Source organism: Phyllostomus hastatus, unplaced genomic scaffold (genome assembly GCF_019186645.2).
Source record: "Phyllostomus hastatus isolate PE091 unplaced genomic scaffold, TTU_PhHast_1.1 phas_contig_1162, whole genome shotgun sequence".
In the NCBI taxonomy this organism is placed as follows: Eukaryota; Metazoa; Chordata; class Mammalia; order Chiroptera; family Phyllostomidae; genus Phyllostomus; species Phyllostomus hastatus.
In genome coordinates, this window is record NW_025333537.1 from 3,459,511 (window position 1) to 3,486,193 (window position 26,683).

The window sequence follows — 26,683 nt, forward strand, 5'->3', positions numbered from 1 at the left end:
TATATGCACCTCATAAACAAATACACCATTTCCCACTTCTCTCCACAAAGGCACCCATGTTACACACACTGTTCAGTTTTATTTAAATTTTTAGATCTTTTTTTTTTAAGATTTTATTTATTTATTTTTAGGGAGGGAAGGGAGGGAGATAGAGAGAGAGAGAGAGAAACATCAATGTGCGGTTGCTGGGGGTTCTGGCCTGCAACCCAGGAATGTACCCTGGCTGGGAATCGAACCTGGGACACTTTGGTTCCCAGCCCGCGCTCAATCCACTGAGCTACGCCAGCCAGGAAATTTTTAGATCTTAGAACTGTTTCATATCGGTCCATAAAGAGCTTCCTCAATCTCCCTGTGGCTACATGATTTTCCTTTGTAGAACTGATTGTAATTTATTTAACCAGTCTCCTATTGATGGACATTTGGGTCGTTTCCAGTTCTTTGCTCTTACAACCAGCACCGCCAACCCCTGAGCACCCTGTCCTTGAGCCTTGTCATCCTAGAAGAGCTCTGTGAGTGGCCTGGGACAGAAGAAAGAGGTGTGGGCTTGGAGCCAGGATCCTGGGGTTCTCTTCCTGGTCCTGCAGCTACGGTAACTCCACAGCACAGCCCACTCCTCTCTTTGTACCTCTGTGTCCCCGGCCTTTCTTCCTTTCGAACAGTATTTACTGAGCAGCCTCCATGCCGGACACTGGTGAGCAAGCAGTGAACAACCCAGGCACAGTCCCTCATCTCAGAGTGCCGACTCTTTAGTGAGAGAGACAAAGAATAAACAAACAAGCAAATACTGAACATAATGTCAACAGGTGAACATAAATACATCAATCAGGATATGGGGACAGGGTCTGATGGGGGATGCAAAGGGTTTAGAGAAAATGTTCGGGACCTGCAGAGAGGTGATTCATGAACTGAGACTACAATGCTGAACAGGAACAGCCGTGCCGAGATCTAGGAAGGACATTCCAGAAAGGGGCCCACGGCTGCGAAGGCTCCAAGTCAGAACTAGTTCGCCGTGCTCCAGCGACATAGTGAAGGCCAGCGTGGCTGGAATGGGATGACCAGGGGAGGCTGGAAGAAGACAAAATCTGACAGGTGGTGACAGGTGGCCTTCTAGGCCATTCAGAAAGTCCAGATTTTATTCCAAGGGCAACAGAAACCACTGGGGTGTTGAAGCAGGGGACTGAAGATGAGACTTAAATATACATTTTTAAAACATTATCTGTGACCCTGCTGTTCTGCTCCTGGGTAAGTGAATGAGTTATCGCCCAATCTTAATCTTCAGAGTCTTCTATTAAACTGTGGGAGGGGCTGTGGTTTGCACAACGCCTGCCAGGCATTTGGCAAATGTATATTGAGCACCTTCTGCCATACACATACTAAGTCTGCACACTCGGGGAGCAGAAACAGACACAGTTCCTCCCTTCTGTGCTTTTAGCCTGGTAGGGAGACAGACCTTACCAGATAATCCCCCCACTGAGGGTAAAGTGCAGCCGTGAGACGTGTCCACAGACAGCAGTTGGGAGGGCAAGCCACAGAGTGACTGCCTGGCTGTGGGGCAGTCTGGGTTCCTGAATTTTAATATAGGAGGCGGTAGCAGCTGCAGATGTGAACCTCTTGCTTCTGCTTTCAAAAAAGAGCTTGTTTTCCAGCTCAAGGAATGACAGCTTCCAGATGCAAGGCCACACTCGTCCTGGGCAGCCCCAGCCAATGGCTGAGCATGGTGGGGACCTGGGGCCTAGATGCTTCTGCCCAGCAGGGATCCCTCTCTGACCTCTTGTTCCGGGGCTTCCTGTTTGTTAGACCTGAGTCTCTCCTGACCCAGTCCCGCTTCTTCCCCATCTCTTTCACTGGCCCAACCGCAGCTCGCTCTCTCTCGTCTCTGCTTCCGGGAGGACCTGGCCTGACAGAGGATCTTGGGGCTGCATTCTTTTGGGAGGGGAGCTTGAATCTGCGCTTACAGCGCATTTATATATAAAATCGACAGACTACCATGGCCCATTCAAAAATGTGTGGAAGGGCTAATAGCAATAACCACCTGTATGAGAATTAACTTAGGTAACAGCTATATGGTATCTGGCACTTAATCAATGGCAGCTATTATTATTACTGGATTTCTGAGTCTATGGGAGTGGAGCCCTCGGGGGTCTGGGGTGGCAGTGGGCGTTCCAGGACACTGTGCCTGGCGCTAGCTGTAACCTTCCTGTAGTGTTTCTTTTAATGTCTAGGTGGGGTCCCTTCTGTTCCATGCAGAGTTTTGGAACTCTCACTCTGGAGAGGGTGGACATGTGGAAGGTTAAGGGAGTGAGTCTGACCCCAAAGGCTGGGCTTCAAGTTACACTGCCATGGGCCCTGAGGGGGACCCCAGGAAAGGTCCTTCAAAGGTTCCTGGCCTGGTACTGATTTAGGGTTCTCCTGGGAGGTGATCTACTGGGAGACAGGCAGACAAATCTGACTCTCCAGCTGATGGATGGACAGACACAGATCAGACTGAGATATCAAGACAGGCTGATGGATCTGTCGTCCAGATGAAGTCAGGCATGTGACTTTGAGATGACAGACCGACTGGAGGACCTTAAGGCCTGGGGGGCGCCCACCTGTCGGCTGGGCCGCAAGGGGGCGCCGCCGCCCCGCCCAGCTTCGCCCACCGTTTGGGCTGGGAGTGAGCTCGCGGGCGCGGAGGGGACGGGGCTAGCGTGCGCACGGGGCGGGGCCAGCATGCTCCCGGGGACGACCGCAGGCGGGGCGCACGGCGGCGGGGCGCGCGTGCTCGCGGGGACAGCCGGGGGCGGGGCGCGCTGTGGGCGCGGGCGCGCGCGGCGGCAGCGCGTTCTGTTCCGGGCCGAAGCTCGCGGCGGAAAAGTTGCAGGGCGGAAAGGATCGTCCCCCGGACGGGCAGCGAGCGCGACGTCGAGTCGGTTCCCGGCTCCCACAGCCCCGCCATGGACGACCTCGGTGAGTGAGCGGGAGGCCGAGGTTGGGAGGCAGCGAAGGGCGCGCGGCCCCGGGCCGGGCGGGCGCGAGCGATCGGCCGGGGCCGCGGGATCTCACCCTCGGCGGCTCTGGTCTCCGCTCTTGTCCCGGCTGGCCGGGGCTCCGCGCGGCCGGGATCCCGGACCGGGCCTGAGTCCCGGACCAGGCCGGCCTCGCCGCGGTCTTTACAGCCGCCACCCCCAGCCTCGGGGACCGCCCCACCTCCGGACCCCCGACCTCAGGGACCCACCCCCATCTCCCACACTAGCCTCGGGGACCAGCTTGCACCTCAAAAACCCGCCCCGTCCGCTTCGGGGGCAGGACCTCACTGCCAGGATCAGACCACCTCCCCAGCCTTGGGACCCTCACTTCACAGAGCGCCCCCCCACCCCCACCTCACAGATTGCCCGAGTCGGGGAGCAGCTGCCTAGTTTTACAGGCTGGTCCCTCAGTTCCAGGGCGCGCTCCCACCCGCTCCGGGACCACCGCCACTTCAGCGATAACCTCTCCGAGCCCACCTCTTTCGGGTCACTAGTCAGACTCCCAAGTTAGAGAGGAGCCGCTCCCCTACAAAGAGACAAGTTTCCCGCGTGCCCCACTAACCCCCCAGGTCAGGTCTGGGCGCCCTGTTTCACGGGCCGGTCACTCCCTTTCGCTGACTGCCCTCTCCTGCCCGTGGGCCAGACTAATCTGGGGAAACAGGATTCTCACCCCGCTCCCAGACACCGGTGAGATGGAGTGCCAGGGGAGTGAGGAGGGAAGTGGGCCTCAAGGTTTGGCCGTCTTTGAACTCGTCTGGGCTGGCAGAGTCCCTTCACTCCACCTAGCATCAGGCCTTGCTGGAAGCCACACGGGAAAGGAGGACAGGATGCCCGGAACAGAGTTTTACTGTTTTCGTGTTATTGGAGCTCCAAAAGCACTCTTTTCACTCCCGTCTTGATTTGCTGTTAGGGCAGGGAGAGTGTCTCCTGGAACCAGACACTGCAGCCAAGGGGGTTGGTGCCAGGGTTCTAGGAATGCCTTGAGCAGTGTGAACTCTGGGGCGGAAGGGTTCGCTCTTCCTGCCCTTCTTTGCCTGGAGCTGGAGGGCTCTGAGCTGGGGAGGTGAGGAGGGGGGACGTTTCTTCTCTGTAGGAGCCTTGTCTTCCCTCTCGGGACTGTGGGTGCCTTGTGTGACCATCGTTGCTTCCTCTGTCGCAGGGTCTGAGGAGTGGATTCATCCACTCCCCCACTGATGGGCCTCCCCCGAGGGCACAGGGCACTAGGCTAAGGCTGGCCCTTTGTCAGCACTGGCCTTCCGGGGGGCCTGGGAGGAGGACTGGGGCTTCACACGGCTGCCTGGCTGCTGCTTTGGGATCATGTACCCCCGCCCCCGTCCCCGACCCTCCCCCACCTGGTGCTGGAGATGGCGCGGGTCCGATCCTGCCTGTTTGCAGAGTGCGATGGCTGCCAAGCTCAGTTCAGCCGTCGGGTCGGGCTTGGCACCCACTTTCCCAACACACTCAAGGTTGGCATGGCTTCAGGGCAGGTATTTTTTTTTTTTACATAAAAGTAAGCTGAAAGGAGGCTGGGAGATATTTTTAAAATCAGGATCTGAAAGTCTCCAGGTTTCTACACAGTTCCTGTGCTGTGTGAAGGAGAAAGGCCTTGTAGGTTTGCAGCCGAAGCCCTGAATTCCTGTCTCCTGACAGTCTTCCATGTACGGCCAGGAGACCACGTTCGTCTCTGAAGGGAAGGAGAGCGTTCTGGCCAGGGGCGCTGCAGGGCTTTGAGTCTGCTGTCCGTGGAGCTCTTCCCCGGACTCCTTTCTACTGGTGCTGTCCTCGCAGCGGCCCTGTACACCAGCCCCTCAGGGCCACCGCCGCTGTCATTACTACCTGCCTGTTACAGACTGAGCAAACGGAGACTGAGAGAGGTTGATTCACTTGCCCAAGGCCGCACAGCCCCCAGGCGGCAACCGGGACTGGAAGCCCAGATGCTGGCGCCTCGATCTGCAGCAGTGGTGTAGGATCTGCAGCAGTGATGTAGGAGAGGCCCTTCTTCCTGAGGAGGGAGTGAGCCGCACGGGAAGGAAGGGTCCCAGCGGGGTGAGGGCTGCCACCTGTAACTTCTGCCTCCTTCTGCCACCGCCTCCCCAGTTGTTTGGATCCCGGCTGCCCGGCTCCGTCTCCGTGGTGGCCTAAGCTCCCAGGGGGCCGGCCACGCCTGGCTGACCGGAGCCTGGGGTGGGAGGAATGAGGCGTGCAGGAGGGGAGAGGAATTTGCCTCTGTGCTCAGGCCCCATCAGCTGTCTGGCTGACTGCGCAGCGCACTCTTCCCGTCAGCTGTTTTCCTTAGTTAGGGTGGACACAGAGGCCAGGCCTCTTGTTTTTATTTTCCTCCCAAGAGTGCCCTCAGCTGTGAGCCTCTGGGGGAGGCTCCGGGTCCCTGAAACGGGGATGAGCTTGCGGTCATCCTGTGGCAAGGCTGGTGGGGCCAAGAGTCCACGCGCGTGTGATTTTGCTTTTTGGTCTTAAAAAAAAAATTGGGGATGCCCTGGCTGGTGTGGCTCAGTGGATTGAGCGCCAGCCTGCGAACCGAAGTGTCCCCGGTTTGATTCCCAGTCAGCGCACATGCCTGGGTTGGGGGCCAGGTCCCCAGTTGGGGGCGTGCAAGAAGCAACCACACATTGATGTTTCTCTTCGTCTCTTTCTCTATCCCTTCCCCTCTCTCTAAAAATAAATAAAATCTTTAAAAAAAAGTTGGGGAACTCACCCCTCCCCGCAGCTGCCGGTGACAGACTCACCATGTGCTTGCTACTTAGTAAGTTACAAGTTTATAGGTCTTCGGGCAGAAAAACACAAACACAGCCTTTCCCTGTGTGTTCTCTGCTTTGTGCTGGAGGGCGGCTTTTCTCATTACTCTTTCGATGCTGGTTTGGCCGAGAGTTTGTCCTGTTCCCTGGCCGGAGTTTCCTGGACAGAGTGCCCACAGCTCTGAGGCGTGCGGTGGTTGCACTTTCTGACCTGACTCCTTGCCTGCCCCTCGCTCCCGGGGGACAGTGTGCTTGGGAGCCTGTGTCCACAGCTGTGGTCCCCTAGTGATGCTCTGCTGGACGGGAGATAGGCAGGGGACGGGGCGCTTGGTGAGTCTCATCACAGACCTTGGTTAAGATTTTATTTATTTATTTTTAGAGAGGGAAGGGAGGGAGAAAGAGAGAGAGAGAGAGAAACATCAATGTGCGGTTGCTGGGGGTCATGGCCTGCAACCCAGGCATGTGCCCTGACTGGGAATCGAACCTGTGATATTTTGGTTCTCAGCCCGAGCTCAATCCACTGAGCTACACCAGCCAGGGCCTGAGAGGGAGGTGTTTTCTCTCCGTTTTACAGATGCGGAAACCTGAGCTCTGGCAGGGTCACAGGGTAGGGTAGGGAGGGACCTGGGATTGGAACCCAGACTGATCCAGTTCAGGTCCTGGTACTTTTAATCGTAATAAAGTAAGGAGTGTTAAGTGACTAACGGGGGAGGGGGGATGAGCCATGGGGTCTGCTGAGTGACTGCTAGTGACCTTTAAACTTCCCACCCTGGGGGCCATCCCCAGAATGTGGCCTCTAGGGTGGTGCTGGGCAGGGTAGAGGCCAGGTCAGACCTTGGTAACTTTGCCGTCCTCCCCTCCCAGGGGAACCAGCCAGCTGTTGGCAATCCCCAGCCACCGCTGGAATCTGGACATGTCTTCTCTCAGCTTCTCAGCAGTCTTGACCCTCCAGAAAACAGTGCCTCATTGTCCTTGGAGGGGTACAGTGGCTGGGGGGGCTGGGGAGCAGGGGAGTTGCCTGGGGCATTTGGGGCTGTGGAGCCTCCCTGTTTGTATGGAAAGTCTGAACTTCGGGCTGGCCTGTCTGTGGTGCCTGTGTGCGTTAGGCCAGGGCCAGGGCACCCAGCTGCTGGGCCTGTGGCAGAGGCCCTCTTGGAGTGGTGTGCGCTCCCGGGGGGGCCCTGCGTCAGTGCCAGAGCTGCTTCTGGGCTCTCCGCTAGTGAGGGGCAGAGCTGGGATTCGAACCCTGGTGTGTCTGATTCTTAGCAGGCGCCCTTTCTGCTGCGCTAAGCTGTCTGTTGCCTGGGCAGCCACGGCTTAGTTAGTGTGGAAAGGTTTGGGGTTCTGGGGGCTGCAGCCCCACCACTGTGGGTTTGAGGTCTTCCAAGGGAACATCTCTGTCTTCCTTTCTTCCAGCTTCCCCAGTGATCGCCGTGCATTGGTGAGACTGGGTGGGCCTTAGCTGGAGGGGCTGGTGGAAGGACAGAGTCACCACTGATGCTCTGAGCAGCCCTTTTCCTCCATTAAAAAAAAAAGATTCAGCCCTGGCTGGTGTAGGTCAGTGGATTCAGCGTGGGCTGTGAACCAAAGTGTCACAGGTTCGATTCCTAGTCAGGGCACATGCTTGGGTTGCAGGCCACGGCCCCCAGCAACCGCACATTGATGTTTCTTTCGCTCTTTCTCCCTCCCTTCCCTCTGTAAAAAATAAATAAATAAAAAATAAAACCTTTAAAAAATGATTCTAGAGAAAGGGGAAGGGAGGGAGAAAGACAGGGAGGGAAACATTGATGTGAGGGAGAAACATCCATGGGTTGCCTCCTGCACGCCTCACGACCAGGGACTGAACCTACAACCCAGGCGTGTGCCCCGAGCGGGAATCGAACCGGAGACCTGTTGGTTTGCCCAGCTGGTTGAGCCACACCACCCGGGGCCCTCCTCCTCCGTTCGCCTGGAGTGAGTCTGCCCTCCAAAGCTTCCCTGGGGCCCTTACCTTGTGTCAAGATCAGAGATGTTAAAAGCACTTCCTCGTAGCTTCATTCTCATTTCAGCCCTCCCCTTGGTGGTCCTGGTCTCATTGTCTCCACTGATTATAAACCTCTGTAGAGCACCTTTCTTTTTTCCAGCGTTTGCAGAACTCTTCTCCATAGTATTTACTGAGCGTTTACTATGTGCAGGCACTGTGCTGGGCCCCTGACATACATTGTTTCGTTGAGTCACGTGGGCCACCAGAGGCACAGGTTCTATTATTATTATTATTACTGCCACCCCTTTCACAGATGACGAAATAGGCACAGAGAGGGTGAATAAGCAGGGCTGGGATTAGACCCAGGGCTGAGATTTTCACGCGGAGTTGGGCTTGTAGCCCTCACACGTCAGCTCAGGACGCTGGATCGGATCTCGTCTGCCTGTTGGTTCGCTTGCTCTCCACGCTCTGTTCAGAAGCCTCATCTGTCCTCCCCCTCTACTCTGTGGCTTCCACTCTCTCCTCCTCTGTTCTCTCTCGGGGACTCAGGATGGGATGCTGGGCACCTGTAGCAGGATCTCTTGCTCAGTGGAGGGCCTCACTTCTCCACGTGTCACCAGCCCGGTCACCTGTTACCCTTCAGACAGAGCCGCGAGCTTGCCGCACAGGTGTGCGGGGGGAGACCTGGGGTGGTCCTTTGTGGTCTCTCTTCCTCCCCTTCCGGGTGGAATCAGAAACCTCTATGTCCTACTCCCCCCTCCTGCCCCCCATACAGACACCCTCCTGCCGTTCGTACGTGGCTGCCAGGAGGAAGTTGTCCACGGCCTTTCAGGTGGAGAATTGAGGGTGTCCTGTGGGAGAAGAGAGGGAGAGGGAGAATTAGGAAGCTGAGTTTTCCCGGAGATCTTGACAAAGCAGCTGACTGTGAGGGGCACCCAGGATCGTCTGCTCACCTGGGGGAGGCCCGGGACCTCCACAGCCCCCCACGCCCACGTTGCCCTTTCGGTCCTGGTCTCCTCAGGAGTCTCGCGTCCCGATGAGCCCTCCAGCCAGCGGACCGATTGCCTGGCCAGTGGGGCTCAGGGCCGGCCTCTCCAGGGAGGCCTGGACGCCGGGCCAGGGCCCGTGGCAGGCAGCATGTGCGGTCGGCCAGGCCCCACGGAGCCCTGGCGGCCAGTTTTCCCCTCAGAGGCGGCCTCTTAATGCTGCTTTCTTGTGTGGTTGTGGTATTGTGGTTTTACGGGAGAGCACTGCTGGTGTTAGGTGCACACCGAAGCATTTGGGAGTGAAGCGTCACGATGCGGGCACCTCCGTTTTAAGTAACGCAGCGACCGACCGACCGAGGGGGGCTGCGTGAGCGTGTGCAGGGGTGGGGCGGAAGTCGGGCTGCGGTTCATTCGGGGAACGCTGCAGTGATTTACAGGGAATGACAGAGAGTAAGCGGTTTCACGTACTCATGACGGTGCACCTACTTTTGCTCCACCCTGTATATACGGGGGGTCACGTTTTTGTATACAAAAGGGCAAAATGTTCATTTTGAATCTAGGTGGAGGGTATATGGGTCCTCATTGTAATGGCTTTCCGCTTCTGTATGTGTTTAGGCGTTTTCACGATAAAAAGTCAGAAAAAGGAAGGAAAGAAGCCTTGCTTTTCCACGGCGGGCTCAGGGTCGTCCGGCCCGGGGTGCTCGGGAGCGGCCGCCTGTGGTGGGTGTGAGTGACCCTGGACCCCCAGCGACTGCGCGGCTGGTGTGGAGACCGGGCGGGCAGAGACGGGAGCCCAGCAGGCCTGGCGTGATCGCGACTGGCGACTGTCCATGTGACAGGCTCACGGCCACCGTGACCTTTGCAGAAGAAAAAAAAATAGGGCCAGCCACGGCCGGAGAGCTGCTGGTGTTTGGAGGCGCGCTCTGGGGTGCCTTTGGGTGTGGCGGCGACCAGGGTCCGGGCCCAGGAGGCGCTGGGGTTCGGAAGGGGCTGCCTGGGTGGGGAGGCGGAGCCGGGCTCCACCACGGAAAGGCAGAGAACAGCCTCCGGGCCGCTGCGGGAGCCTGGGGGAGGGGACGAAATGCTATTCAGTCTACGTCATGACCCTCTCTTATCTGTGGCCCGAGAAACGCCACCAGCCTGCGGGCAGTGTGGGCCAGCGCGGTCCCAGGCTCTCGCTCACAGCCGGGTGGGACCTCTCGCTCCCCAGACCTCAGGCCCCCTCTCCTGGGGTCCCCGCTCCTAGCTAGGTCCCTCTCGTCCTGTCCTGTTCCGGGCCGGCTCAGAGCCGGGCCACTCGGGCCTCCCAGCTGTGTGAGAGAAATAGCTGGACCCGGACGCCAGCGGCCCCCTTGGCCTTGAGAGCTGTGCTGCCCGCCGGGAACGCTGTGGGCAGCCGGCAGGCCCTGGCGAGGCACGTGCTTCGTGCGGAGGTCCCCTCGGAGCCACACCTCTGCCTGTCGGCGTCCCGGGACGCAGGGGCCGGCCGCCCGGTCGGGCTCCTGGGATCCTCCCGGCGTGGTCTCGGCGTGGTGTGTCACGGTCTCACTCTGCCTGTTTCAAAAGCAGCGTGATGTGTGTTTTATGGGGGGAGGGGTGGTGCCGGGAGGAAGCTTTATGTAATTCTTGGCTGGGGCTCAGGTAATTGTTTTAATGAAATGGAATGCAGCTTATTCAGAACTCACTTGGCAGAAGCAGCCATGTTCTGTTCTGTTTTCTTGCTGGGGAGAGCGGGGCACACGCTTCCAGCTGTTTCCAATAGCGGAGCCCCGGGTGAGCAAGGGCAAGGTGGGCGGGGGCCTCCGGAGAGCGCCTCCCAGTGGGCCCAGGGGCCCTCCGGCGACCCGGTTCTCCGCCGGCCCTCAGTCTGTGTGTTTTCTCCAGTGAGCCGTGGAGAGCGGCCGCTGGCTACCGCAGAAACACCCTGTGCTGAGCAGGCTGTGCGGTGGGCCCAAACCCCGCCTTCCGGAGGCCGGGCGGCCCCAAGCGATGAGGGACTTGGAGGTGTCTGGCACGGACCAGACAGACCCCCCAGGAGGCCCTCCGTGTCCATTCACTCTGTGCTCCACCCCCCACGTGTGTTTTCCCGCCTCCACACCATGCACAACCCCAGCGCCCTCCCAGCCCATGTCTCCCTTCAGTCCGTCTGCAGGTTCCCCTGGACCCTTTTTCTTCCGGTTCCCTGTTTTCACTTTTCTGCCTTCTTTGGTTCGCTCCTTCTTCTGTGTTTAGCACAGCTGGGGCCCCTCTTCCCTTTCTCTAGGCACACCGCCCCTCCCTTGGCCGCCATAGCTCCCCCTCCCTTCCTGAAGCTTGGCTTCTGTTGCATCCCCCACAGCTTTCTCGGGGTCCCCCCTGTTTCCCTCCCAGGCACCTGGGTCAGCGCATCTACCTGCGTGACCTCTTTTCTCGCTGTGTGTTGGCAGCTCCTAAGTTTGTGTTTCCACCCCTGACGTGGGTTCCATTGTCCGGATTCTTCCGGTCTGTCTGCACGCCAGCAGAGACCCGGCTCATTTCCTTCTCAGCCTCTCCCGGAGGCCTCTCCCATTGTCCGCTGCCGCCGCCGCCGCCGCGGCCGTCCCCTCTCCCCCGTGGCCCGTGTGGAGCCACGGGCACTCGGAGTTGCGCTTCCAGGTTTGGGCGGCGTTTTCACGGGCTCCGTCATTTCTGACGATTCCAACAACCAGCCTTTGGGGCGGATGGCAGTTTTCCCTGTTTGACGGATGAGGAAGAAAAACTGAAACCCTGGGGACCCGGAGGAAGGGGACACACCCAGTGTCACCACAGATAAGGGTGCAAGAACTTGATCGTAAATCTCGTGCAGCCGACCCACACTCCCTTTTCGGTTCTTCGCTCTGGACGCCTCCAGGCACAGACGAGGAATTGCAGGCTGGCTTGGCCCGCACACCCACGTTGCTTGGCCTTAACGGTATTTAAAATATTCCAAATTAGTTGCTAACATTTAAAGCATCAGGAGATCACATCTACAAAACCTGTATGTTGTTTCTTTTCTTCTTTTTTTAATAGGATCTTTTTAAAAAGATTTTACTTATTTGTTTTTAGAGAGGGGGAAGAGAAGGAGCACAAGAGGAAGAGAAACGTCTGTGTGAGAGAGAAACATTGACTGGTCGTCTCTCTCACGTGCCCTGGCCGGGGACTGAACCCACAACCCAGGCACATGCCCTGACCAGGAATTGAACCCCGACCTTTTGCTTTGTGGAATGACCCCCAATCCACTGAGCCACACCGGTCGGGGCGGCCGTTTCTTTTGGAAAGCCGGAGTTGGCCACCCTGGTCGCCTGTCTTCCCGGCACCCCTTGCTTGGCCCCCACGGGTGCAGCCCCCACCTCGGCTCTGCTGCCTGCAGAGGGCCCAGCTCCCGGGAGCGCATTCCCCCCTGGCTCTGATTGGGGAGGTTCTAAGAATGCTCTCTTTCTGCCCTATATGTACAGCGAACACACAGTTAGTTGCCAAGTCTGGGGATTCCTTGAGCTGCATCCTCCGAGTTACGCTTCCCTGCTGACCGCTGCGGGCGCTGCCCTCCGCCTGCAGTCCGGACTGCTGTCCACGCCGCCGACGGCAGCCTCCTCCCCCTGCGTCTCCCCTCACCCTGTGCCTGTACGGGCTCAGCTTGGCCTCCTTCTGCCAGACTTTTTTCCGGGTGAAACCCCTAACCTCTTGACCCTTCCACTTTGGTAAACTTGGCGAATTTATGTAAATCGGCTTCTTCCCTTTCCTCCCGCCCCAGCCCATAAGCCCCCTGAAGACAGGGATCTTTTCTGCATTTCAAATGTCCCTTCCCACCTAGTATGGCTGGGTTCTCTCTGCAGTTGCTTCATACAGGGTGTCGGTTGATAGTTAAATGGGTGTGAACCAGGGACATCCGCTCTGACGCCTAACCTCCAGCACACCACGCCTCTGGAGAACCAGAGTGAGGAACCCTCTGGGCCCCGGGCGGGTGGGAGGCAGCCTGGTGCCCCGGACAGAGCGCAGGCTCCGCTGTCTGCCCCCCCCGCCCCGGTCTGCATGGGTGCTGCCCCTTGCCGACTGCGTGACCTCGGCAGATGACCTCTCATCCTGAGACTGAGTTCCCTGATCTGTGACACAGGTGCATTTCCTGAAATGGCTTTAAAGTGCTCAGTATTTCTCCTTCGGATAAGCGAGGCATTGCTCTGGGAGTTTGACTTTCTCTGTCACCTCCCCACGAAGCCACTGCTTGCATTTGCTGTGGCCTCGGTGGTGAGCACTTAGCGCAGATGAGAGCCTGGCTGGCCGTGCAGCTGGGCCCCGGGAAGGACCCTGACTCCGGGCGTCTGCAGGAGAGTGCGATGCGGGACTCCTCCTGGCCCCGCGGGGTGGGCGTCGGGGGCTCTGCTCCGCTCCGCTCCGCAGGGGACTCGGTCGTACCCCAGGGCCGGCGCAGTCCGTGGGGATTTGGTTGTGTGATGCTTCATCTCCCCTGAGCCTCTTTGGTGGCTTTGAGGAGGAAGTGGCTGGGGGAGGAGGTTGCTTGGTGGCTTGGTTCGCACTGATCACTCACGTAACACTAGTCTCGGACCTGCCGCAGAGGCCCTCGCCGGGACCCGGCTTCCAGGGCAGCGCCGGCTCCTCCCAGAACACGCCTCCTGTGGGCGGGGCCTCCTGTGGGCGGGGCTGGCTGTGCAGGCTACCCCCTGGCACCCGGGAGGCCTCTCAGGATGGGGCCAGGCCAGTGCGGCCCCTAGTAGCAGCAGAAAAGGAACGACCGGTTTTCTGGACCACGGACCGTGGTCCTTGTCCACAGAGCGGGCTCAGCCACAAGCTAGAAGCCCACCCAGCGGCGGGCTGCCCTGCCGCCGCCGTGCCCTGTGAGGGGCAGTCGATCTGTTGGCGTAGCCCTGGGCCCCGTGGGGGAGTGGAAGTGGCTCAGGGAGTCCTGGCCAGGCCTTCCCTCGCTCGGTTTCCAGGGACGCCCCTCTTCCTCAGGTGGGAATGGGCGTGTCCCACGGCCTTCCCCCCGTTTCCTCTGGATTTGCCCTCCCCCACTCCCTGCCCCCCCCCCCCCCCCCGCCATGGACTCCTGGCTCGGCTGGCCCTCTGGGGTGGCTTCCCTTCACGGGTGAACGCCAGGACAGCTGAGTGCGGCTGGCCCCTCGAGGTGGGTGTGATGGAGTGGCCGAGGCACCTGGGACACTGCACTGCGGGCAGACCCAGCCTGGTTGCCCTGCTGGGCTCACCTGGTCTGGGGCTGCCCAGCTTGGAAAGCCCTCTCCGTGCTCACTGGTGGCCGTGTGGTTTCCCCACCCCTCCTCCCAGGGGCAGCCAGGCTGCCTCCCTGGGGCAGGGCGGCCGCTGGGGCTGTTCCCTCCCTGTCTCAGCGCCTGGGATGGCCTCTTCTGCTGTGTTCCGGACTTTCCAAGGCTTCCTGCCCCTTTTCTCTCTTTGGAAGTTAGTGCTTGACATCTTTTTCTTTTTTTTAAATCCTCACTTGAGGATGTTTATTGATTTTTTGAGACAGACAGACACACAGACAGACATGGATCTGAGAAACGTCGATCGGTTGCCTTCCACACACGCCCCAGTGGGGGCTCGAACCCGCAACCCAGGCCTGTGCCCTGACCGGGGAGCGAACCCACAACCTTTTGGTGTACGGGCGACACTCCAACCAGCTGAGCCAGGCGGCCAAGGGCAGCACTCGATGTCCTTTAGCCTGGCCCGCTGAGACAGCCACACCGGAAACAAGCTGGGGGGAGGGGAGGAGTGTTACCTGGAGGTGGTTGTCGTGACTTCCTGTGGTCACTTCTGGTCATCTGTTTCCAAACATCCTGTTTGTGCCCCTAGAGCAGCAGGAACACTGGCCCGGAGATAGCTGTTATCTGCCTGACCTTGACAGAGGTGCGGGGGCCTGGGCTGTCCCCGCCCATCTGCCCCCTGGACCTTTGACTTCCTGGTCACTGGCTCTTGATAGCGTTGCTGGTAGCAGCTCTTTTTGGTGTCACTGGCTTGGGCTTCCCCCCAGCTCTGCCCTTTTCTCTCCTGCTGGGGAGAGTTGTCCTGTTGGGGGGTTAACAGACAGCACTCGCGTCTCTGTGGCTCTGGTGTGACTCAGTCTTTCCCGGACCGCTGCACTTCTAGGGCTCGAAGGGGCTCAGGGTGTCACCCCCGTGGTTGGGGTTGGGGGGGTGGTGTCTCCAACCATCACCTTTTCAGTTAGAACTGCTCACTTTTTTATCTGTTTACGTGTTGGGCTTCCATGGAAGGTTATGACTGTAGAAGGAGTTCTGTGGCTTTTTAAAAATCTGAAAAGTAAAAAACGTAAAAACATTTGAAGATCGATTATGAGGTTCCACTCACCCATTTTACAGATGGACAGAGTAAGGCCCTAGAGAAGAAAGCACTTGCCCAGGACACTGGAGCAGAACAGGCCTGTGCTTTTCCCTCTCTCTGCCCCTTCTGGGGGCCCGTCATTTCTAGAACTACACGTCTGCCGCAGTGTAGCCTCCAGCCTAGTTTTTTTTTTGTTCCTAGAGACCTTGTCCTGTCATTTTATATCTGACGTTATTTACTTTTGTTAAAGTCTTTATGTCAAAGAAGATACGTGCTTATTGGAGGAGGAAGAAGGAAAGAAAGGCACAAAGTCCGGTCTTCCTGCTTCCTACCAGGCAGCAGGAACCATTGTTAATAGCTCGGTGTGTATCTTTTCCAACTGTTCATTACACCTTTGTAAACACAGAAGCGTGCATACGGTTGATACACATATGCTTCATTGTTTTAACTGAGATGAAATTCACATCACGTGCAGTTAACCTTGTAACCCGAACAAACCCGTGGCGGTGTGTGGTACATTCCCAGCTTGTGTGGCCGTCGCCTCCATCCGGCTCTAGAACAGGTTCATCACCCCCGAAGGGGACCCTGTCCCCCCTGCGCGGTCCCTTCCCCGTACTCCTTCCCCCAGCCCCTGGCAACCACGGGCAGCTTTCTGTCTGTGTGGATTTGCCTGTTTGGGACATTTTACATAAATGGAATCGTATAAAACATGGACTTTTGGGACTGGCTTCTTTCATTTAGCATAATGTTTTTGAGCTTCATACGTGTCGTCGTGTATATCATTACTGCATCCTTGTTAACGGCTGAGTAATATTCCATCGTAGGGATGTCCATTCACCTGTCGGTGGACTTTCGGGTTGTGTCCACCTTTCGGCCGTTGGGGCCAGTGCTGCCGTGGACATTCACGCTCAAGTACTTATTCGAACACCTGTTTTCGGTTCTTTGGGGGTTTATTTCTTGTCACTGTTTTTAAAGCTTACTTTTCTAGATTACAAATGTCTGTTGAAAGGACTAACTATATTCCTGTTCCCTCTGACATTTAACTTTTTTTTACTGGTTATCAATGTTACACATGTTCACTGTAGAAAATTTGAAAACCACAGAGGTGCACAAAGAAAACAGTAGTTATGGACTCGGAGAGATAATCGTCCAGTCCTACCCACAGCGAATACTTGGATGAGTTTCTGTAAAGTCTTCTCAGTGCCTGCGTGTTTACGTAGTTGGAGTGGTAACCGCCAGCATCGACGTAATGCACTCTGTGCTAGGCCCTGCCGCGTGCGTCACCTTATTTTGACCCCACATCATCCCTGCGAAGCAGGTACCCTCACAGACGCCGCTGCTGAAGCCCAGACAGCATGCGCGGCCCGTCTGGGGTGGGTGCCAGTGGGTGGCCGGGCCGGGACTGGGGCCCACGGGCGGCTCCGGTGCACTGTGGCCCCTTTGGGTATGTGATGGAGGCTTTCCAATTGCCAATCTGTGATGCCTCCCAGTGCCAGTGGGGAAGGAGGGGGCGGGGGACAGGCGGGGGGGTGTGTGTGTGTGTGTGTGTGTGTGTGTGTGTGTCTCCCGTACGTGGACCGCAGCGTGCTTGGGAGTGCTGTGGCTGAGAACATGGCCCACCACACGTGTGAGGGGTGGAACTGAACATGGCCTCCCACCGAGATTTGTTAGGGACCGACAGTCGCTGGGGAGTGTGGTGTGAGCTGGGGGAGTCTGTGGTTCCAGCAAGAGGAAGGGACCCTTTCCTGCTCTGCCGCTGCCCTCCCAGCCCCCTCGGCTTCCGTGAGCAGAACCCGGGGTCCCGTGCCTTCCCGCACCCGGGCCACTGTCGGCCCCTGTCCTGCTGCTCCTCCGCTCCCGGATTACGTGCTTGTTTCTTCTCCGGCTGTTTTTGGAAGGGCGTTTCCTCAGGGACTGACCTTTCTCAAACAAACTGAGTTTGAAACCTCAAGCTGTGATCGTAGGCTTGTCTCGTTTTCCTTCCAGTTCTGTCCGTTTTTGCTTTGCCTGGTCTGAAGCCTTGGCACCGGATGTGTGTGCATTCAGGACGCTACGTCTTGACCTTGTTATCATTACGAGGTGCCCCTCTCTGTCCCTGGCAATAACGCTCCTGCCCGGGAGGCCGCCTCGTCTGATACTAACAGAACCGCTCCAACCCTCTGGGTGTTACTGTCTGTTAGCAGGGTCTATTTTTCTCCATCGTTTTATACTCATCAAACTAGTAGGAACTATCTGCCTGTGTCTTTATACTGAAAGTGTTTCCTGTAGCACCGACTGGTGTGGCTCCGTGGGTCGGGCACCAGCCTACGAACCAAAGGGTCATAGGTTCGAATCCCAGTCAGGGCACGTGCCTGGGTTGTGGGCCAGGTCCCCAGTTGGGGGTGTGTGAGAGGCAACCAAATTGATGTTTCTTTTTGGATTTGATGTTTCTCTCCCTCTCTTTCTCCTTCCCTTTCCCTCTAAAACTAAATAAAACATTAAAAAAATAAAGTGTTTCTTATAAGTAGTATATGTTGAATCTTGCATTTTTTATTCAGTCTGACAATCTTTTCCTTTTGAGTATATAGACCCTCTAACATTTAAAGTAGTTATCTGCATGATTGGGTGTGTCTAGCATCTTAAAACTCGTTTTTTATTTGTACCATCTGTTCGTTAGTCTGTTTTCTTTTGCCTCCTTCTTTTGGATTCATGTAATATTTTTTAGGATTCCATTTTATCTCTGCTGTTGGCTTATTTAGCTGTACCTCATTGGTTTGCCGTTTTTAGTGGTTGCTGTATGGTTTTTAAATTTTTTAAATTGCATTTATTGGGGTGACATTGGTTAGTAAAATTATATAGGCCCTGACTGGTGTGGCTTAGTGGGTTGGGTGTCATCTTGCAAACCGAAGGGTCACTGGTTCCGTTCTCCGTCCGGCACATGCCTGGGTTGCGGGCCAGGCGCCCAGCGGGGGGCGTGCGAGCAGCACATTGACGCTCTGTCCCTCTCTTTCTCCCTCTCTTCCCCTCTCTCTAAAAATAAACATTTTAAAAGTAAATACAATGATACAGGTTTCAGGGACACATCACCCGTGTATTGTGCTGTGTGTTCGCCACCCCAAGTGGTTGCTGTGTGTTTCTTTTTTAATTTTTATTTTAGTCAATTTTCTCTCTCTTTTTTTAAGATTTTATTTATTTATTTTTAGAGAGGGAAGGGAGGGAGAAAGAGAAAGAGAGAGAGAAACATCAATGTGCGGTTGCTGCGGGCCGTGGCCTGCAACCCAGGCATGTGGCCTGGCTGGGAATCGAACCTGCGACACTTTGGTTCGCAGCCCGCACTCAATCCACTGAGCTACGCCAGCCAGGGTGCTGTGTGGTTTTTATGGTTTAACTTATAATCGATCTTCAAACCATGGCACACGATTTCACGTATGATGTAAGAACCTCACAACAGCATGTTTCCATTTTTCCCGCCGGGCCTTTGTAATTGTCGTCATAAATTTTATGTCTACATATATCACGATACTCAGACCACATTGTTAGCCTTTTATATTTACCCACAAATTTACTATTTTTGGCATCCTTTGTTTCTTTGTAAAAAGGGCCTTTTAAAGTCGAAAGAAATGAGCAAAAAAGTTTGCAAAACATTATTTTTTTACCTTCTTCTCCCTTTCAGTTTCTCTTCCAAATCCCGTCTTCCTCCTCCTTCCCCTGGCCAGCTTCCCCTGGCACCGCGGGTCTCGGGTGCGTGCCGTGCTCTGTGGTTCCGTCCGTCTGTCCGTCTCCCTGTGGCTCAGTCAGTCCTGGTGGTTGTGATGCTCCCGGCCTCCCCCGGCCGCAGAGCCCCCGGCTGGTGTTGCTGACACATTCCGGTGACACACGTTTCAGAAAAATCTTCCTGTGCCAGCTCACGTCCCCTGCCTCCCCTGCCCCACGCGGAGAGGTGTGACCAGATGAGCTGGCGAGACACGGGGGCCTGCTGATGCCTCTCCTCCTCCGCCTCCTTCTCCCGCACAAGTGCAAGTGCCGTCCCGTCCCTGGTCCTGGTTCTGCCTGGGACCCAGACTCCCTGCCGCTGCCTTACTCCTGTGGGCCTCGCCCCCCCTCACTGACTGCCCCCGCCTAGAGGGAGACAGACAGGCCACACAGTGAGTTTAAACCTTAGGTGCCCACAGGGGGCTGCTGTGCTCTGGCCGCAAAGTCTTGTGGCGTATTCCTTTGATATATATATATATATATATATATATATATATATATGTGTGTGTGTGTGTGTATATATATATATATATATATTTTTTTTTTCCCCTACGGGTAGGAGTGGTGCAGGCTGGGGAGGGGTGGTGTGAACTACGTCACAGCCGAGGGGATTTCTGGGTCAGAGGAGCAGGGAGGGCCTGGCCCCTGTGTGTTCTCGTGTGTGGCTGTCGCCCACGGTGGTTTGCCTGTGGCGAGCCATTGCGGAGACCAGAGGTGGCTTGTGTGTAGTGGGCGGGCCGGGGGGCAGATCTCGGCAGCACATGGGCTCGGTGGGGGGTGTTGACCCCATCGTTGTCTGCAGAGCACCTGTGTGCCAGGCACCACCCTGTTGGAAGACTTGAAGGTAGATAATGAAGCCACACCCCCTTGCTGAGCTGTCACAGGCTGGTGGGACACAGGCATCTGTGCAGACAGTTTCTTCCAGTGTAATGTGTGTTCTCAGAGGAAGTGGGCAGTGCTTTGGGAACTCAGAGGAAAGGGGTCTTGAACCCTGTGCTGGGAATGTGGTCAGGGAGGGCTTCCTGGAAGAAATGGTACCTTCAACTGACTCTCTGTTGTGCATCTTAATTGGAATCTTGACATTTAGAAAAAGCCCTAAACTGTCATCCTTTATATCGTCAGTAAGCATTTCCCTAGTAAGATTTGGGATTCTCTCGCAGAAGAGGCCTCCAGAACAGAAACTACACATTCCCGTTTTTTAGGTGGGCAAGGCAGATCTTTTTATCCTTACGTTGCACGCGAGGAAGCTGAGCCGTGACCAGTCTCAAGGGAAAAGGGAGGACTTGCCCGGCAGGGAGACAGGAAGGCGGCCTGGGCGGAGAGGCTCCTGTGTGCGCAGGAGGCTCCTGTGTGCGCACCAAGCTCACCGGCTGGGGGCTGCGACCGTGCCCTCCCCGTGGTTTCACCGTGAAACTCAGCCTGAGCCGCGGGGCCCTGCACGGTGGTGGCCAGCCTTTACTTCCTCAGCGGCACGACGGACGGTTTGGGGGTGGCTTTGGTGTAACAACTGAGGTGGGGCTTCCCTCTGGGGCTTCCGTTATCCTCCCATCAGATACTGAGCTCTGTCTGTTACGCTCTTCCTGGGTCCGCGGGGCTGGGACCCCGGGCCAGTTCTGAAGGGCATTTCCCCAAGGCTTCTGAGATTGTCCTGGACTCGCCAGGAGGTGGAGGGTGCATGGTGAGTCCCCTTCCTTTCCCACCCCCCTCCCACCATCCCCCGTGCTCATTTGTCAGGAAGAACTTTTTTTTTAATATTTTATTTTTAGAGAGAGGAGAAGGGAGGGAGAAAGGGAGAGAAACATTAATGTTCAGCTGCCTCTTGCATGCCCCCCACTGAGGACCCAGCCCCCATGTGCCCGACTGGGAATTGAACCTGTGACCTCTTGGTTCTCAGGCTGGCACTCAATCCACTGAGCCACACCAGCCAGAACTTGCTTTTTGATCATGGGGCTTGGCCTGACCCCTCTCCTGGAGGGGAGCTGTCGGGGGAGGGGCAGACTTTAGCACTGGGCTGCAGGGTCGGACGGCGGGACCCCAGGTGATCCTGCGCACTCCGAGATGCCTGGAGCTGGCAGCATGCCGTGCCGGGCTCCATGCCCCCGAGGCCAGGCCGGAAGGACCACTTGCTCTCAGAGGGAAGAGCAGGCTGGAGTGGCAGCCCTGTATCGTGTCCCAAACCGCCGCTTTCTGGGCCCCGGGAGATTCCTAGGCGACGTGGCCGGGGAAGAAAAGCCGGCCCCGGCCTGTGTGGTCCGGTGGTCGGCCTGGCCTCCGTTGCTGCCCTCGTCACCCTCCCGTGCACTTTCTTCCCTTCCAGCTCCCCCCGTGTCTCCCCGTCTCACCGGGGGCCTGCTCCGTCCTCTCGCAGGAAGCAGACGTGGGAGGCATCCTGCGCTCCTCCCTCTCTGTCCACAGCCACCCAGTGACCAGGTCTCGTTGGTTTTAGCCAGGTTTATTTAGAGCGTTGTGACTCTTGGTCTTCCTCCGGCCCGGCCCCACCCCTCCCCGCCTCTCCCGCACTCGCTGCCCCAGCGGTCTGACACACGAGCCTGGCCTTGCCTGCTGGCTGGCCGGCAGCTTCCCCGGGCTTGCCCTTGTAAGGCCGGGCCCTACCGCCGGCCCTGGGTCCCTGACTCCCCTTCCACCAAGCTGGGGCTTATACCCTGAGCTCCAGCCCCTCTGTCCGCCAGGCTGCGCCTCACCTCTGCCTCTGCTCCTTCCTCTGCCGGGGAGGCCCCACCTTTCCTCTCCCCCTGCCTTTCGGGACAGTCTCCCCGCTTAGTGCTTCCTGGGGAAGACGCCGCGTCTTTGTCTCCCCCGTGCCCAGCACTGCTGGGGACGCCACTGGCAAGGATGCGGCACCAGAGAGGGTGGGAGGGACTGGAGGAGGCAGGTGGGACTGGGACGGGTACAGGTGTGTGGCGCTCGCCCTTCTTCACGGGGGGCCCTGGACACTAAGGGAGGCGGTGCCCGCTCGCTGCGTGCGCCCTCCTGGGCGGCAGCTCTGCTGGAGAGGAGGGTGTGTGCTGCCGGCGTCCCGCCCAGCAGGCCCACTCCAGAAACCTCGGTCCCTGGGCCTGAGGCCGAGGGGAGGCTGCTTCGGCCCCGAGTGATGAGACTTGTCTCCAGTGGACCCACCGGTGAGCTGCTGGTGTTGTCCCGGCAGCCGTTTCCCTTTGCGGACTCCCAGGCCCCCTGGGCCCTGAAGCCGACCCGTCTCCCCAGTGCAGTGCTGCAGGGACACGCGCACGCCGTTCTGCGAGACCTCGCAGGTGGCCCGCACAGTCCCGAGAGGGTCCTCCGTGGATGCCAGGTTCCCACCGCCTTGGCTGTCCGCCTCCCTTGCTCTGGAAAGGGGGGTGAGGAACCCTCGTGCCCGCGGGTGGGGAGCTCAGCTGAGTCAGCGGGGGTGGGATTGCTGGGCCAAGTGCAAGCTGGCGCTTGTCCTGTCTGACACGCAGAACCTCGGGCTGCCCGTGGAGTGAGTCCAGGGTGGCCCATGTCAGTGCTGCCCCAGAGGCTGAACCCTCGGCAGAAGCAGGAGTCGGAGACCTTGGGCGGGCAGGCACAGCAAGGACCACGCTGGCCTGTCGCCGGGCTTTTCCCTTGCAGCGCGGTTGCCAGAGCAGATGGCGCTGGGGGCGGGGAGGCTGGCCTTTGGACCGGACCTCCAGGAGGACCGGCAGTGCCCTCCCTCCCGTTGGCTCTGTGTGCTGAGCTCCCCACACCCCGGGCACAGGGGCCTCTGGATGCTTCCGCTTGGCAAGCCTTTGAACTTGGGCATGGCTTTGAAGCCGGGGAGAGAGATCAGTTTTAGTTGGGTCCTGCACAAGCCTGTCAGCTTTTTACCCACCGAGACCTTGTGGGCAGGGACCAGCGGTCCAGTCCTGGTATATTAGCAAATGGGGGGGCACAGTGTGCCAGAGCTGGGCCCCCCACCTGGCACCTTTCAGAGCACTTCCTCCGCAGTTGCTCAGGGCTTGTGCTGGGTGCTCTTTTACCCCTTGGGGCAGGTGGTCAGGGACGTCACCTGGAGTCACCTGGTGAGGCAGGCACTAATGATACATATGGACCACGTGCCTGTGATACGCCAGGCCTGCTTTAGGTTCATTATCTCACTCGGTCCTCCGGACGGCTTGAGCAAATAAGCCTTGGGAACCCGGTGGTGTGGGGGCTGTTACTACACTCTTCTGTGGATGAGGGCACTGAGCTCAAAGAGGTGCGGTGTCGTCCAGTTCAACTACAAAGTCCACGCCACACTATGTTGCAAACCTGCTGGGGCCAGGCAGGCAGGCGTTGTGCATGGATGAAGTGGGCCGGACAGGAAGGGACCTAGATTTTGTGCTGTGGCCAGTGGCTGCCCCTCAGGCACGTGGACCAGCATGGCCGGCTCTTCTGACTGCTCCTGTGAAGCCAGAAATCCTGGCTTTCATGTGAAATCCCCTGATTTCTTAAGACTAACAGAGCACAGACACATCCAGGTGGCCGGGGTGGGGGTCAGTCTGCAGGGCTCAGGCCGGTGACCTCTTTCGCAGTCTTGACGGCCTCCCTCACCTCACTCACTCCCTCCCTTGGTCCCGCTGCCTGTAGAGTCCCCTGTGGGAAGAGAAGAATTGGAGTTCATTGCTGAAAGAGGCCTTGGAAGGTTTCTCCGAGCCGGCCTATAACCACTTACAATTCCTATTTCAGCGAGAAGGGAGGGTGGGAAGCGAAGGACCTGCAGCACCAGGCGGAAGGGAGGGTAGAGTGCGCACTTGGCTGTCACTGCTCACGGGCCTGAGCAGCCTGGGCTCTGCCACCAGCTCCCCGGGGCCACCGCTAGCAGCAGCCACCGGCACTTCCTGCTGTCTGCCACTCCACACCGAGCTGCCCTTGGCCCTGAGGGTGCACGCGGCCCCTGGGAGCTTCCCTCAGAGGACCCCGGACACTGGGGAGAGTCTTGTGGCAGCTCTTGGTGCCTGTGTTTTGAAATTTGTCCCCAGGGGCCATTGTTCCCAGCCAGAGATATGTGACTCCTCTTACCCCAGCTGGGTGAGGAGTGAGGCAGTGCAGGGGGCCAGGCGCTCCCCCCCCCCCCGCCCCCGTCCCGTGCTTGCAGGCGACCCCCCTCAAGGGCAGTGCCTACAGAAGAAGACAGTAGACTGTGGGCATAGCGTGGAGGGGTGGATAGGGGCAGAGGCGTCCACTTTTTAAAAAGGGTTTTAATTTGTTGATTTGAGAGAGAGAGGAAAGGAGAGTTAGAGAGAGAGAAACATGGATTTGCTGTTGCACTTATGGATGCATTCACCGTTGATTCTTATATTTGCCTTGACCAGGGAGCGAACCCACAACCTTGGTGTGTGGGGACAGTGCTTCCACTAACTGAGCTACCCGGCCAGGACCGAGACTTCCACTTTTAAGAAGGAGAAAAGGGTGGTGTCAGCGAGGGCAGTAGCCGGTGGCGCTCGACCAGCCCACCGACTTCCTTGGTGACCGCTTCCTGTGTGGACACAGAGGGAGGCGGCAGCAGAGGTGGCGGCCCCCACTGGCAGTTGCGTGGCGACCAGAGGTTGCCAAGGTAAACACGAGACTCCCCCATTTTCTGTACAGTTGTTTGGGGACAGAGGCACAGGATTTCTGGGCCTGCCCATCCTTGGGAAGTTTAGACCAGCAGCGTCCAGGGCAGCTGCCCCCTCAGTGCACAGCACACCGCGGGGCACAGAGCAGGCGCTGTGCTTCCTCAGAGCGAGAAAGCACTCCACGCAGACACTGCAGGCCCCGAGGGCCATTGGGGGTCACCCAGATCTCCCCCTCAAAGCACTGCTTCTATTGAGAAGACAGCCTCACTATTTACAATCCAACTTCCAAACCGATTTTTGGAATATTGTGTGTGTGTGTACCTTGGGGGCGTCCTCTGTGGTGTCTTTGGCATTGTGGCTGGGCAGTCTCTTGCCATCTGTCCTGGTTCTGCTGGGGTGAATTCCCAGAGCTCCAGTGTGTCTCCTCCAATTAAATCCAAATTAGGACTGAGGTGGACACCTCCCCCGCCCCCTCCAGTCTCCTGGTGTAACTGGCTGGCCACACCGCACCGCGCCAGGCCATGTCGCACCGCGCCAACCTGGGGCCCGGGGACCCTCTCTGCAGCGTGAGCCCCAGGGCGCGGGTCACCCGCTCAGCTCCCCCTTGAGGCTTGCCGCCCGCCCGGCTCTCTGCCTCAGCTCTAGGGTGGGTGGGCTTCCTGCAGGTAGACGACGGGGTCTCGCCTTGGTTCTGTTCCCGCCCTGTCCTCCTCTGCACGGTGGTGCCCCTCCACGGGAGCCCCGCCGGCGACACTGACAGCCCAGGTCTCTCTGGACGCTCTTTGTTTCAGAAAAGTCGGTCTTTCCTCGTTCTTTTCTCTTGTGGTTTCTTGGTGTGACTCTGGTTAGCCAAGGCCATGAGGATTGCGGCCTCTATCTGCCCCCTCCCGGTCTAGGAAGAGGCCGGTTTCCCAGTGCGGGGAGTTGGCAAGGATCTGGGCTTCTTGCGAAAGCTGTGCCCTGACTGGGGTGGCCCAGTGGTTTGGGCGACGTTCTGCAAAGCGCAAGTTCACCAGTTCTATTCCCGGTTGGGGCACGTGCGTGGGTTGCAGGTTCTGTCCCTGGTCAGGGTGCATACAAGGGGCAACTGATGGATGTTTCTCTTTCACACCAGTGTTTCTCTCTCTCTTCTGCCTCCCTCTCTCTCTCTCTGTGAAGGAAGGAAGGAAGGAAATCTTTCTTTAAAAAGAAAAAAGAGGTTTGTGTCCTCAGGGCAGTGGCCATAGGCACCCTTCCTTTGTAGATCAGCAACACCGTCCTGCCAGGGCCTCAGGGCAGCCAGGCCTGCCAGCACGGGACCAGGGGACCAGCGGCTGGGGGTGGGTGGGGTGGTGAGCAGGGGCGGGAGGGCCTGGGAAAAGGCTCCAGGCTCCTGTGCACTTGATGGGCCCTCCCTACACTGTGCCCGTGGCCTCAGGAGGTGCCAGACCATGTGACACCAGCTGCCCCGTGGCCCCGGGAGAACTCCGTCTTGCCCAGAACTGAGCAGCTGACGTCCAGAACTGGTGGGGCTGAGACGGCCAGGGCTGGGTGGTGCACACGCCGCTGGGGAAGCGAAAGTGTCACGGAGGGTCAACTGTGGGACGCGGAGGGCAGCCGGCCCCGGCTCTTCTCCCCTCCCATCCGCCCGTCTCCCGGCTCTTGCCTGTCTCGGGCGGCGGTTCCAACCCGAGTCGCGCAGGGAGCTGCGCTGCACACGACACTTCTGGCAGATGAGAATTGTGCGCTGCCCGTCCTTCTTCCTGAGGCCACACCTGGGGTTCCCTGCACTTCTGAGCTCTTTCTCTCGTGCAAGAAGGCATATTGGGCCCTGGCTGCTGTGGCTCGGTGGATCAAGCACTGGCCTGTGAACCGAAAGGTTGTGGGTTCGATTCCCAGTCAGGGCACATGCCTGGGTTGAGGGCCAGGTCCCCAGTTGGGGGCATATTAGGAGGCAGCCACACATTGATGTTTCTCTCCCTTTCTTTCTCCCTCCCTTCTCCTCTGTCTAAAAGTAAATAAATAAAATCTTAGAAAGAAAAGAAAGCAAGCATATTGGAACACTCGTGTGTGGGGCTGATGGTCATGGGATAATCTTGAACTTGCTTCAGTCTGCTTTCTCTTTCCCCCTTCAGTCTGTCTTCCAAAATTAAAAGCAAATGAGCTGTGCCCTGGCTGGTGTGGCGCCGTGGCGCCGTGGCGCCGTGATTGAGCGCTGGCCTGCAGACGCGAGGTCACTGGTTCACTTCCCAGTGGTGGCCTGTGCCTGGGCTGTGGGCCGGGTCCCCAGCTAGGGGCATGCGAGAGGCCACTGATGGGTGTCTCTCGTACATTGATGTTTCTCTCCCTCTCTCTCTCTTCCTCCTTCCCTCTCTCTTTAAAAATAAATAAATAAAAT

The 26,683-nt window shown here is 57.8% G+C and overlaps 1 protein-coding gene across 4 annotated transcripts in view; it reads left to right on the forward strand.

The window, feature by feature from the left end:
- Positions 1-2,742: 2,742 nt before the first annotated feature.
- PXN (paxillin) overlaps positions 2,743-26,683 on the forward strand; it is a 46,146-nt gene continuing 22,205 nt past the window's right edge. For 2 of the 4 annotated variants that reach the window (XM_045842059.1, XM_045842050.1), the window contains exon 1: positions 2,761-2,949. In XM_045842059.1, the coding sequence (XP_045698015.1) occupies positions 2,937-2,949 (13 nt within the window). In that variant the 5' untranslated portion in view covers positions 2,761-2,936. Of the gene's footprint in view, positions 2,950-26,683 lie in introns of all 4 variants that reach the window. The other 2 variants (XM_045842085.1, XM_045842040.1) reach the window with 2 other exon arrangements.